The 14,694-nt window shown below is 31.2% G+C and overlaps 1 protein-coding gene across 2 annotated transcripts in view; it reads left to right on the top strand.

The window, feature by feature from the left end:
- LOC107454969 (lysosomal cholesterol signaling protein-like) overlaps positions 1 to 14,508 on the top strand; it is a 67,433-nt gene extending 52,925 nt beyond the window's left edge. For both annotated transcript variants that reach the window (XM_016072342.4, XM_016072345.3), the window contains exons 9-18: positions 100 to 183; positions 1,457 to 1,665; positions 3,037 to 3,142; positions 5,181 to 5,415; positions 6,143 to 6,215; positions 6,617 to 6,836; positions 8,935 to 9,030; positions 9,115 to 9,179; positions 10,056 to 10,187; positions 14,131 to 14,508. In XM_016072342.4, coding sequence (XP_015927828.1) covers positions 100 to 183; positions 1,457 to 1,665; positions 3,037 to 3,142; positions 5,181 to 5,415; positions 6,143 to 6,215; positions 6,617 to 6,836; positions 8,935 to 9,030; positions 9,115 to 9,179; positions 10,056 to 10,187; positions 14,131 to 14,341 — 1,431 coding nt within the window. In that variant the 3' untranslated portion in view covers positions 14,342 to 14,508. The remainder of the gene's footprint in view (positions 1 to 99; positions 184 to 1,456; positions 1,666 to 3,036; positions 3,143 to 5,180; positions 5,416 to 6,142; positions 6,216 to 6,616; positions 6,837 to 8,934; positions 9,031 to 9,114; positions 9,180 to 10,055; positions 10,188 to 14,130) is intronic.
- Positions 14,509 to 14,694: the final 186 nt, after the last annotated feature.

The following is a 14,694-nucleotide window of genomic DNA, read 5'->3' as shown; positions in this document are numbered from 1 at the left end:
GCAAGCTTACATTGATGATTACTGGTTAAGCTTTATTTATGTATGTATTGAATAATTTGTTTTATTTATGGTAGTTTGTTTTCATTTATTCTTTTTTAGTTGTGGATTGGGCTGTCATTAATTTTTAGCAAGAAAATGAAACGACAAGTTTATAAAATTACGGGAGGATTCATCTCATCGCAGGTTAGTTTGAACTATTTTTAATAAGGAATTAAATCACAACTATTTATTGAATGAGGCCACATTATAAGCGTTAACAATGAATACTTCCTTTTTAATAATATTATGTAAGCAGGAAGGCTTTTATATTTATATATTTATCGATTCTTTCTTCCTTAGATGTATTTTATCAATTTCCTTTATCATTAATTTGTTTTATGAACTAAATATCAACGGATTGGAAATAATTCTGAGTACAAAATATATGTTATTTATTTTTTTATTAATCAAATCGCTAATAAAAAATAACTTGCATTTTACTTAAACATAACGTACCAAATTTTTTTAACAACATAGGATATAAAAAAGATATATTTTTCTTCGGAATAATAAAGCAAATTGAATAAAAAAAAGGGAAAAGAAAGTCACTAAAAGTAAAATGTAAAACAGAAAACAGTACGAAATGTGGTGTCATACCCTCATGGCAGTAACGTCACACAAGTGATAGGATCAAATTACATTGTCAACTAAAATCTCATGACAAGGTGGACATAAGCTGATCTCGCAAAATGTTCCATAAGGAAACCTTATAATTATTCATATCTAAGGTGATTTTCATCTTAAGACAAGTTTTATACAAGTATTTCTCTCGTATTTTTCTACAAGTAAGCGCACAGAATAGAGCAAATTGCTCCAGACCTCGTTTTAACTTTAAGGTCAGAAGGTTTACAACGAAAAACGTGGAAAAAAACCTTTTTCGGCGGTTTACACGAAAATGTTTTTAACAAATGAAAATAAACTTTACTTTGCTATCTCGGATTGTTCTAATTGTACAGGAAACCATTGAGTTGAGACTTTGACGTGCCTATCTCGGGATAAAAAGCAAGATTACTTGAAATGAAAAGCAAGATATATCTATCCTTCTCAGAAGCTAGATGACAGTTAAGTCCACAAATTCCTGACCATATCTAAATTTGATCACATCACTAAGACATGAATATTGTAAAGTACTTTTCATCGGAAGTAATCACGTCCTTTGATGATGGATTGCAAGTACTTGCTTATCTCCAAGTGAAATTAACTTACAGTACTTATTTAAAAAAAATAAGTAAATGTTATTTTCCGGCATGATATTTATTTTGAAAGAAGTAAAAAAAATTTATATGTATCACCTAAATATAAAAGTAAGGTGAAAAAATGAATATTAAATCAAATATTTGTAACCATTAAGGACAAATATTTTTTAATCATCTGAGTTATATGCATGTAATAAATTGCTCTCCTATTGTCATTCTAGATTATACTGGCTTTAGGAATTTTGATATGGTCTATCTGCCAGAGTAATGAGGAATGGACGAAATATCTCGAAATTGCTCTCATATCTGCTGGACAGTTAATGACCAGAGTTTGGGTGACGATACTGGCTGTAACTATGGTTCTTCTGAGAAGAAATCCATGTTCATCATTCGTGCAAAAAATGTTCTGGCCTTATTGCATTGGAATCGGGTAAGACAAATTCAAACACGCGCATGATTAAGAAATTAAAAGTTGGAGCCCTGAGAAACGGGGTGTGTGATCATCGTTGGGTGATGAACTGTAAAGGTTTCTATTTCTCAATCCATTACTTATTTGAGCTAAATGTTTTATTTTTTTCGCAACGAACAACATATATGGGTCGTTTTTTCTTCGTTGGAAGATAGAAAAAAGACAAGCATGTAGAATGTAATGTGTCGATAACTTAAACGATATACACATAGTTATATTCAACATAATTGACATAAAGTACGAAGTAATGTATAGTGCGCAAAAGAAAGTGAACGCTCTGAATAACTTTTGATCTGATAATCAGATTTTCAATAAATTAGAGATGGTTTGATATTTTAAACGGTATTAAAGACATATAACGATGTATATTATTACTGTATTTTAAGTTGAGAAATGAGACGCAAAACTTACTTTTTCTGAATAAACATACCTTTTATTCGAAGAATTCCGGTTTTTGAATCTAAAAATAGCTGGGGGGGGGGGGAAACNGAGAAGAAAAGGGGGGGGAAACAGCAATCTGGAAAATACCAATGAGGAGCAATAGTTGAGACAAGAGAGCAGACGAAAATGGTCCCTTAATATTCATTTTCCTCTTTATGTATTTTGTCATATCTCGAGAACTTTTTTAAGCTCTCCTGTCCAAATTCCTCCATATTTGAAGGATCAAGAAAAAAGGCATACTTATTCAGGAAAATATGTCTTTATGCATGATTTCGTAACTTAAAATATATTGTCTCCACTAATTGACATTTTTATGTTTGAGTTCGATCTCTCGAACCATTAAGACTGAGTCTTAGTTTTTAAAATTTCGATCATTAGATCAAAAGCTACTCACTGTATTCCGGTTTTTATTTTGCACACTTAACATTAGATTCATCACATCTCGTGATGAATCTGAACATTATTTTCAACGCCGGTGTAAGTTGATTCTAAACGTTGCTGTAAACGATGATGCAAGTTGCGCATAAACGTTTTTTGCGTTTTTATTAGCTTGAAAGTTATGGCCTGAAAAAACATGAAAATAACATTAAGGCTCATCTCACATCTCAGGTAGATCAGACGAATTAATTTCTTATGAAGAAAGATGGCTTCTCATTAGTGTAGAGTAGCAGCCAAAGTTTTTTTCTTTTAAAGTTCTTTATGTTAAGTTTCGTTTATAGTTTTTCTCTTTAAAATTTGATATGTTTTGAAGATTTCTTGGCGTTTTCGCTCGTTCACACTCGAATTCAGCATTGCCCAAAATAAGTTTTTAAGTATATTGCCAGATTTAGATTTGAAGGTTGAATTTTTTATTTTAAATCAAATTAAATGTCATATATGTGTATTTTATAGATTTCCAGGCCTCATCGTTGTGATGATTTTAATTATCACGGGAATCGGACAGTGTGAACCTGATCTAGATAAAGAACTGCCTCTTTTCATTTATGGATCTACCGAGGTAATGAGGATTTTATTTATTATTTCTCTTAAAAATTATGGCATTAAAATTGATACTTGATACACTTGATACGGTGATTACATGCTTAGATCAATATTTTTACATTTGTGAAACTGAAAATTATATCCGTATGTTGACTCTCTGTCAATTCCTAAATCATCTGTTTCTGTAATTTTCTCCTGTTCTCAATTCAGTAACGAATCTATCATGCTCTGAATTGCAGAACTTGACCACATAATGCCCTAGAACAATTTTAGTTATTTTTTAACTATTCAAAACTTCTTTGTTCAATAAAAGGAGACTTTTAAGTTGAATTTAATGAGGAAACGAAGAAATTCTGGTTAATAAACTAGGAAAACCTTTGCGAAATTCGTTCCTGAAAAAAAAATATAGGTTTCATATTTTATGTTTCGGTTATTTCTGCAGAAAAAAAAAGTTTAGATAAAACAAATTTTTAAAACCGAATTTCGTGAAAAAATGAACAAATTTTTGCATCGAAGATAATAGGTAACAATACATGTTTCGGCCAACCTGTTTTATTATTTCATTACATAAACGGCGATAAACAACCATCTCATTTTTGGGTTTATGGCTATCAATGTTTATCACCATAGCCTTGTTATTTTAAACACATCTTAGAAGACAGAGAAAGACCTGGGAAAATTCGTGGAAGACTTTTTGGTGAAAATAACAATCAACTTCCGTTACGCGGAGAAGAAAACCACTAAAATATCTTACGTCTATTCTAAATCGTGAATTCTAAATCGTGATCCGTCTACCACTGAGGGTTTTTACTATATCAATATGTCTGGGCCGGGATAGCCTGGTCGGTAGGGCGCTGGGCCCATATCCAGGAGGTCGTGGGTTCGATCCTCGCCGGCCGAAGACTCCCCGTGTAGTAAATGGTGACTGATGCACGTTAAATCTGTCGAGTCTCAAAGTCCTCCATGTTCCCACAACAAATCAATACCTCTGGGGGTACTGATCCAGGAGTTTCCTTGTCTTCTGGATTGGTTCAAAATTACAAGGCTACGGAGTTGAACGTAAGTAGTCGTAAACCCATGAAATTGGGTCGGCTGTTCAACGACGGTTATAAAATAAAATATATCAATATGTCTGTTTGAACCCGATGGGGCACCGCTATAATTCGAAACTGCCTCATGAGTCACCACGGCTCAGCTGGAGATATTACAAAACATTGACGATATCTGCAAAGAGCCAAAATTTTCAATTAATTTTTCGAGAGCAGTGGTGGCTTCTTCTCAATCTTCAGTGGTAGACATATATGGGCTAGAGTCCCCTTGCAGTCAGGCTAACCATGGGAGATTTTTGTGGTTTTTCTCTCCATATAACGCAAACGAAGGTTATTTCCATCAAAAAGTTCTCAACGAATTCGAATGTTTCCCAATACTTGATCTAGGAGTTCTCTTGTCTTCTGGATTGGGTTCAAAATTGCAAGGCTACGGAGCTTAACATGGTAGTCGTAAACCCTGAATTGGGTCGGCATTTTAAAACCGGTAATGAATGAAAATAAGAGCCGTGGTGGTTCAAAGGATAGAGTGCTCGCTTTCCAATGACGTGATGTGGGTTAGAATCCTAGCGATTGCTTATTGATGCGAATTCTGTACCTGCCTCGCACCGATTACAGTGATGACGCAAATTATCCTCAGAGGCGAATTTCTCCCAGTACTTGATCCAGGGGTTCCTTCGTCTTCTGAATTGAGTTCAAAATTGTAAGGGTGCGAAGTTGAACATTGGTAGTCGTAAAATCAAAACTGGCTCGACTTTTCAACGATTATGACAAAATAAAAATAAAAAATAACCTTTGGACATATTCACAACCACGAGACATAAACTAAACTGAGCAAATATTTTGAAATCAAATCATCATACTGAAATCAATATCATTTGAAAATCAAACTAACGAATAAATGGTTAACCCAATAAATGGTATCTGGAAAATCAGGCCAACGAATAAATTGTTTTAATTTGATTACTGTGATTCTTTAAACCATCATGCATACATTTTATTATTTAGGCATTTGGATCCATAGTAGTACTTGTTGTTTGTATAACGACAACAACTCTTTGTCTCGTCTTATACTTCCGATCACCTCAAAAAGACATGCCAGAACTTGCTTCGAAATTAAATGTGGAAAGCTTAGGAGCAGAATCCAAAGATATAGTTGCAATTCCTATTGAAAAAGATGTAGAAAAGAACCTCCTTGACGGAGCTGGTATTGCGATTTATAAAATAAAGAAAACAGACTCAGGTAAGTACGCACTATTACTGCCAAAGGATATTATTTCTTATTTTATACACTGTAAGCAAATACATGACCATTCAGAAGATTATTGAATAATTACAAGCTCAAAATTACTCCAAAGAGGGAACCATTTGATACATCAATGCAAACAGCGCAAGAGAAGAAAACTATGGAAAACTCAAATTTTAATTCTTTTTCGTCGAACAAGTCAAACATTTAGCATTCTAAATAATGTTTTTTAGTTATTTTTTTTTCAAGTTAGTAAGATATGTGAAGCTTCTATTTGCAAAGTTTTTTGTCATCCATTCTTAAAATTTTGAGTAATTTACTAAATACGAATAATAATTTGTACACATACGTCCCTAAGGCTGCTAAGTAAACCTTTTAAACTTTTTTTAATATTTCTGTCAGACTTAGTTCTCGATAACACTTAAGTTCATTGATAGAAAGATTTAGCACTTCCACACAGCCTCTCACACGCATAAATGTGTTCTGCGCAAGCACTGTAAAGAATCGAAATTTTAAATTATTTATATTAAAATCTACGTTATTTATACGTTATTTATTATACGTATATTACCATACATCTAATTACGTTATTCATTAAATTTTCTCTACTTTTCATATTTTTCATAAAAGTCCATTAGGAAATATATCCACATAAATATCAAATTAGAGTGCATATTTGTTTCTTAAAAAATAGGCATTTTATGCTATTTTTATTACATTTTAGTGGATACTGTAATGTCAAGTATTAACAAATTAGAAGAACGACTTCAACCCGATTTTCCTGGCTCAAATGACAGGTAATATTATTTACTTCCTTTATAATTTACTAGAGAACTACTATTGTTTGAAACTATCAATTTAATAATAAATTTTTAAATTCAATTATAAGTTTATAAAATCGCAATCGTAATTAACGTACCACAACTGGAATAAAAAGGCTATTTGCTTTTTCTTTTTGAGCATTGCAATATAAGTACATGCAATTGTGGCACTGTGCACTAAACGCGGTTAATTCTACACAAAAAAGAACACAAAATGTATCAGTAGTTTCTTTTTTACATGTACCTCGATAATTTTTTCCTCTAAAATTCTTTTACAATAGAAACAGTGGTTTTACATTAATGAAATCTTTTGCTACAAAAATGCATAACTAAACTATAAATGATGATTTATGAAATTTTTTTTTATTTTATCGTAGACTCTCTCAGAGAGTCATCAGTGAAGGAATGAAGAGATCAGAGACATCATTCAGTGAAAAGCATTTACTGTCCTCCACAGATAGTGAGAATTCGACACCAACCTCTTCACCCATCCATACCGTCAGCTGCAAAAAATCACCTTCTGCTAAAGAAGATATCAGCAGATCCCATTTGCGTCATGTAATTCTCCTTATCCTCAACTTGATATCAATGGCAGTGGTAAGTTTACTCTTGAAATTCATTACTAAATTTTCATTATAATTAGGTGAAAATGTGTGTTTAAAGAAGGGGAGTGAAGAAAGAAATCTAGAAAATTGATTTCAACACTAACTGTTTGTATTTACGTTAAAAAAAATAATAAAGATCATTATAGAAAATCCAGATTAAGATGGATTGTAAAAGCGGAGGCAAACTTTCTTTACACCCTAGGGAAAGGAACTGGCTCACTAGTGACAAAAATATAGAAAGTGGTGGAAGAAACTACAAAGGCACAGGCCCAACTAGGGCTCTCTGGCCAATTATGGTGAGTTCGAAGTAATCGACTACTAGGCTAAGCTAAGCGCAGTCGAAATCAAGAAAACTGATTTTAACATTAATTGTTTGTATTAATGTAAAAAAAAAAATCGCTTTCGTGAAAATTCACCAAAGAAAATGCAGATTGAGATGGATTAGGTCAGTGGAGACAAACTTACTTATTATCCAAACTGGCTCGTACTGGACAAAAATAAGACGTGGTGGAAAATAATATAAAGGTAGGCACTGGCCCCCACTGAGTTGTCTGGCCTATTATGAGGAGTAAGAAGCATTTCAAAGAATTATATTTGTGCTGACTGAAATATGAAAGGTCAATAAATAAAATTAAGATAACCAACCTCAATTGTGATACTAATCATTCGCTTGCGGATGTTAGGAAATGGAAAAAATGGTTCATTCACGCAATGAACAAAAACATTTTTTCAACTATTCGATTTTGATCCAATTAAATAAGAATAGTTAAAAGACTTGATAGAGCACCTTTGTTAATTTTAGTAAATTTGGTTAAATTATCTTTAGAATAAAAAGCAAATGTTAAGAATATGTTCATAAAATATAGATAAAAATACATTAAAATTTTCTAGAAATTATAAAGTGGGAGCTCTATGTAAAATTACAGAGAAGTTAAAACGGATAGCTTTTTTGAAAATATAGAAAAATCATAGGAGATTCAATAATCTTATTGAAAAATAGCATGCTGAACTCTGTAAATAATAATCTCCCTGCTTTTAAACGTTAAGGTTTTTCCAGCCCAGAAACTGACATTGACAATATAATAGAATAGAATCCGAACTACTTAGAGATATTGATGTTGAAAGCGAACATTCTATCCAAACCACTCCAAGTAGGCGGCAATAAACTTGAGAAATAAAAATACAATAAGTTAAAACATCTGAAAGCAAGTCCATTTGGAGAAATGCACAGGGAAAAGCCAATATTTTCTGTAACACAGTTCCTGAGAAACTTGTTTATATGCGTTTGAACAAAAATTTACGTAATTAAACAGAAATTCTAATTTTTATTTGTGTACTTTTTCGAAATTTTTTCTACAATGTTAGTTGTAGAATCTATTATCTTTTTATTTTTATATTCAATCCTCGTGCGTTCCTTAATCCTGAAAGTTTATTTATTTATTTCAAATTTTACTTATTATGTTCTTTGATGAAACTCTTGTATTGAGATTTTTATGATTTTAAAAATTTATTCATAATTGTCACATTTTCCCTCTCTTGTTTCGCAATCATTTTCACTTTTAAATATCTTGTTTAATAAAGTATATTTTATAAGTACAATTAAAATAAATGAATGCTTTATTTTGTTTCATTCTCCGAAGTTTTATAAATCAGAGGCCACTGCCCTTTTTTAAATAAAATTCAATGTTTTAATTAGATTTTTGGAGCACTATCATTATTTACGCTATACTATCAAAATATAATTTAATGTTAACTTAGTAGGCAGGTAAATATCTATATTTTCGTGAACTTTCTAACTGCATAACAGGAAGAAAGCTAATTAGCAGTAAAATTGTAATTGTGAACAGGAAGAAAACTAGTATTCAAGAAGTCAATAATAAAAAGATCTTAGATATGTAACATCCTAAAAAGAGACGTTTCAGCTGTTTAATTTTATAGTTGTAATAAATTAACGATCGATTACTTTAAAAAAATGAGACTTTTCTACCCTTGTTTTTATGCGAATGCCTATATTAATACATCGCCGATAAGTTAGATCAAATTAATTATTATTATTTTATTATTAACTATTATTTTATTTTTTCAACCAGGGTCTAACAATCAGTACGTGGAAATTGTCAACAAATCAACCAAATGGACTCTTTGTAGCCATGGAATTTCTGGATGCCGTTTTAAATGTTGGTCAGGTAAGCAACTCGCTATTATTGAAAAACAATATTGATTTTTTAATAGGCTTTTAATGATTTTTAAACTATATCTTTTGTTTATAGGGAGTATTTGTATTTATCGTCTTCATTAAAGATACAAAGTATATCCTAGCACCTATTTCAAAGTGGTAAGCGGTGATTTTTTAAAACTTTATTAATTTCCTGTAATTGGTATCAGGTATTGTTAGAAAATGAAAAAGAAATTTAAATTTTTTCCTTTCAATAGTACAAACACCGTATCAAAAAAAAATTATCAATAATGCTTAAAGGCAGCATTAGATTTTCAGATCGGCTATTTCAGGAACTTTAAAGAATTGCGTTTAAAAAGTTCTCCTGTGAACAAAATTTCTATAGCTATTAATGCTTTTTATAGTAATAAAGTGAACATTCTATTCATCAGATTGATTTCGCACTTGTACGTTAGGTTCCCTACTCTCCCATACTTAAGATTTGAAGCAACTACACATGCTCGCGTTAATTTTAGATGCCGATGATAATACCACGATGGTTGAAACTTTTGGAGTCAGCTTTGGCCTGTAACAGAATGTAGAGTTATAAAAGAAAAAGAAGGATATTAACATAGCTCACCCGTTTGAAAGTTATCATATGCTTAAAAACTTTCTGGTGTGACTATATTTTCTAAACAAGGTTATAAGGCCATTAAAATGACGTCTCATACTTAAAATTCTGAGTAAACGTTCTGCTGATGACCGCAACTTATCAGTAAAAATTTTTATAACTTTGTCACAGAACTAAAGTTTAAAGTCAAATATTTATAAAGGTAGAAATGAAAAGGAGTTTATAACTTATCCTAAACTTTTTTATCAATGAACTTTAGGAGTGCGGCCTATCTGCTAAATATAAAAAAAGAAGAAGAAATTACATTTAATATTATTCATCGGTAAGGAAGATAAAATTATTGATTTTGTAGAAAATTTAATTGTGTACAAAGCTTTATATGGATCATAATTTTTTTTTATTTTACAACTTAATTATAATTTTAGGTTGACGAAAGTCAGGCATGGTTTTTACTCACTAAATGAGGATTCGATAGATGTAGCTATACAGCAACAGTGTCATCAGTTTCGTACTTATCATAGAGACAACTGCAAAAAAGACTTACCAAAATCGATAATGTAAATATAAATATTTTCATATGTTCTTTTATTAATCATGTTCAAGCTGAGGTCAGATTGCCAAAACATTGATTGTTTGACGACCTCAATTATACTAGAGCATTTGCTGGATTATTTATTTTTTTTTTTTTTGAGAAGGGAAAATGAAAAAAAATCAAATGTTTTAAAGATTTATACAAGGTGTTCCGTAAAGACTATCCTTAATATGGATTTTCAGAATCTTTATCAAATATCGAAACAAAATATGTGCACATTGGAAGGTCTCTAATCAATATTTAAGCGAATAAAACGCTATAGAAATTCTATAAATTACAGTAAAGGAAGGACTATGCAATAAACAGCAAGGCAGGATTAATTGGAGATTAAAACCTGAAGGTATTTCTAAAATCGTCCTTCATCTTCTGTCTTGTTGTTCATCACGCATACCTTAATTTACTATAAATTTTTCGTTTTCCGATATTGGTTTTTTCCTTGCTAAATATTGATAAGAGACCCTCAATGAGTACACTTTTCATTTCTAATAAGAATTCTAAAAAATACATACTATAGGTGGGCTTTTTGAAGTATCCTGCATAAATCTCTAAAACAGTGTTTTTCTCCTCTTCCCCCCAAAAAATTTATAGTTAAAGTCTTCAAAGAGTCAATATTTTGCCACATAAGCTTGTGAAAACTTTCGCAAACCATCATCTTTCTGCAATATGCCTCATTTATTGAAAAATCTCATTCATTTTCTAATCAGCTTGACAATTTTCAGGCATATCGCACTCAATCCATTTACCTTTGAGCTATATATAGAATGAACTATCCATTGCTCATTTAGCCTTAACCGTTTGCAGCGAGCTCCAACCGTTTCAAACATTTACAATGAGCCTTGAGTTATTTCCTTGAGCTTGCTCTAAGGAAATCAAACAAAAGAAATATGTTCAAATTAAAACTAGCTTTAAATTACATCTTTTTACAAAACAGACAACAAAATTAGAAAAAGAAAAGAATTCTGCACTATCGAGTGTTTAAATTAATGTTTTTAAGTGAAAGGTTTCATTAAAAAAAAGTGCTATTTCGAAAATTTAAGAATTCTTTGAGAAAGATTGTCTATCTTTTTGTCTAATTTAATCATACAATATTGATTTATTTTGTCCATTCATTAACTGGTTTTCTGACGATCTTGAAGGTTATCTAAGACGCACATCTCGCTCTGGCGAGAAGTCAGTAGTGAACGAGCTAAAGTTCTCAATTCTTAGAATGAAATTCTTGAATTAAGTGATTGTTTTTGTATGTTTTCAAGGGCATTTGAGCATTTTGGAAACTAACATTCAATGACGAAAAGTAGAAAAAGCCTTTCTTTTGGCAGTTTATTAATACGCCAAGAGTAAGAACATTAAGACAAGATCAGTTCAAATGAGTGTTGGTAATATAGATTTCGCCAATTAGAAGCTTGCTTACAGATTTTTTCCCCATACTCTTGTGTTGTAACTTATACCACTTGCCAATACCAGCAAGCCTGCTTGAAACCAAGCGATTTTTTAAGATAGTGGGCGCCACCTATGGGAGAATACGACTTCAGCCACACACACGTCACAGCCCGCAATAGAGGGTGGATCAATTCATACATCCACAGATTAAAATTTTGACCTGAACCAGAGAACGATCAATCTCCTATTCAGTACCTCTAGAAACGTATTGATTTGTTATGGGAACTCGGAGAACTTTGTGACCCTGACGAATTTAACGTGCACCAGCCACTATTTCATACACGGGGATGTTTCAGCCGGATGGGTTCAAAATTTCGTTCTCACGAACAAGAGTCTATCGTTCTACCAACCAGGCAACCAAGGTCCATACATATTCTTGTAAGTTAATATCTTGGGTTTATTCACCATACATATATATTCAAAGAGCTAACTGAGTACAAAGCTCATAGCAAAAAGCCAATACAAACTAAGGCTGTTGGTATTAAGTCTAAAAATTATCAAGCTGATTAAAAAGACTACTTTTCCAGTTCAGCTGATACATTGCAAAGAGCCGGATTTTTCAATTAGTTTACGACATTTTACCTTTTCTTTCTTAGTGGCACGATATCCCTGATCTTCTCGATATTTTCCTTGCGTCTTTCCGTTTGGCCTCTATCCTCCAATTTTTAATTTTCAGAATGTGTATTTAATTTTTCATCTTCGCCATAAGCCGTTCACTTGATTACCACATAAATACGTTTTAGGATTTATATCTTGAAAATTGCCAACGCCTTCTCACCTTTCGAGGTTAATGCCCATGCCTCAAATGCATATAATAACATATCTTATAAGTATATTTTACTAAAGATAATTTAGTTTTTATTCTTAGTAAGCTTGACTTTAAATTTTTGAGACAGTAAAAATTTCTATTTGCATTTGTGATACATTCCTAAGCTAAGATAATTGCTGTATTTCATTCCTTTTCCTCAATAAGTGAAACTAAATACTGTATGAATAATTTTTTATTTCGCTCAATTAGATAATAAATAAGCGATTGATTTCACAAACGAGAGAGATTACTCAAGCGACTCAAATAATAATAATTATTAATTTTTTAATATTACTACGTTCCATTTTTATTAACTCGCTTTCTGCTCGAAGTGGTCGAATCTTGCAACAAAAATTTCGACCACTTTCCGCAAGCTAATGCATTCAGTTTTACTAGAACTTCATACCTGATGGCAATGTTTCCTGACCGCTACAAGCAGAATTTTTCATCACTTTTATTAATAAATAGAATTTGTCTTCAATCAAAATTCCAAACACTTTCCCTGCATTTAGAGTTATCCAATCCAACCAAACCTCTCTCAGTATTTCACCATAATAGGAAATGTTGATACTGACTAATTTTTAACAGTGACCACTTTTTAAAATTTACGGCCACTTTCTTAAAAATCGAACAATTTAAAAGATAAATGAAATTGTTGACATTAATTATGTCATTCTTTAGAAGCATTTATTAAAATATTGTTAACTTAACTACAAGATTCATTTCTAAAACAAAGAAACATTTTAATAAACAAGTTCGAAATTTTTTTAAAATATTCATCATAATTCCATATTCATTAAATAATAATAATAAAATGCTCATAGAGTGCATTTTCGACGAAAAAAGAGACGATCCAAAGACAATCTTTTAGTCACCAATTTTTATATTTAGTCGTGACCATTAATTTTGCCCGATATTATCGAATAAGGAAATTCGCCATAGATTAAATTTTCAACAACTGCTTGACTACATGGAGTGCTTATAATTTAACTTAAGTTCTGAGCTGGGTGGCATAGGTAACAAAAATAAAAGGTAACATAAAACAGAAAAAAAAATAAAGTGAGAAAAAAGCAGCAACAAAAAAAGTACTTAAAACTACGATAACTTTCGAACAAATTAGAATTACGAGAAATCTATTAACATAAACTGAATAGTTATAATATGAGTCTTAAAGCATTAAGATTACCATTAGAAAAACCAATGAAAAGTTCCAATAGATTTTGCAAAATTTTTTAAAAATAAAACAGTTTGACACTTTTTGACACATCATGTCAAAAACCCAACCCTGATTATAGTAGGTATTTTTTCCTACAAGTTTATCAGTAAATAATTCTCAAATTAATTACCGAATGTTAAACTTTTATTTCATTGTAATTCTTGTACATTTTTCAATACATCTTAGCAATTTCAACTTTTTAAATCTAGTAGTTTTTACCTAGAAAATCAAAATGTAACATTAAATTAAACACTCAAAACAGCGACTGCGGTCCTACGATTTTTTAACATAAATAATTAGAAGAGCTAACTTTAGCAATGATTTTAAGAAATATTATAAATATTTTTAAAAAAAAGAGAAAAAAAGTGGTATTTTTCTTCAAAAAAGAAAAATGTTTCCCTTCACATTATAAATATAAATAACAAACTGAAACTTTTCTTTTTTCAGAAAAAATGATGTAATTCATAAAAACTGCTTCACCGGAACAGAATTTGTAGATTGGCTGAATAAAGTCGGCTTGGCAAGTCATCGAACAGCAGCAGAAAATTATGGACAACGATTGTATCGAGGAGGAGTGCTTTCAAGCGTCGACGGTGCTGTGCAATTTCACGATAATAGCGGATATTTATATACTTTAGAGGAGTGCTGTCCAAAGTAAATTAGACTTTTCTTGTCACACATCATCAATAAATCATTTGTAAATATCTTTCTCACAATGTATCTCAAATGTTTAAGTCATAGTATTTGAGCTTAATGTATGTATTGTGGAGTTATTTCCACACAAAGTGTAGCTATTCTGTATGAAATAAAACTAATTAAAAATTTCTTTTTTCTTTTCTTAAATTTAAACCCATAATAAAGGTTGGCAATTTATATGAACAAAGCAGGAATAGTTGTTTGCATAAATTGTCGACCATAAAGTGTTATAATCTGCTTTCCAAACTTATACACCATATTCTGAGCTAAAATAAAATCTTGCAATAACATAAAACGTAACAAGTGATATTAGTT

Source organism: Parasteatoda tepidariorum, chromosome 2 (genome assembly GCF_043381705.1).
Source record: "Parasteatoda tepidariorum isolate YZ-2023 chromosome 2, CAS_Ptep_4.0, whole genome shotgun sequence".
Lineage (NCBI taxonomy): Eukaryota > Metazoa > Arthropoda > Arachnida > Araneae > Theridiidae > Parasteatoda > Parasteatoda tepidariorum.
This window is presented reverse-complemented; position numbering and strand designations above follow the sequence as displayed.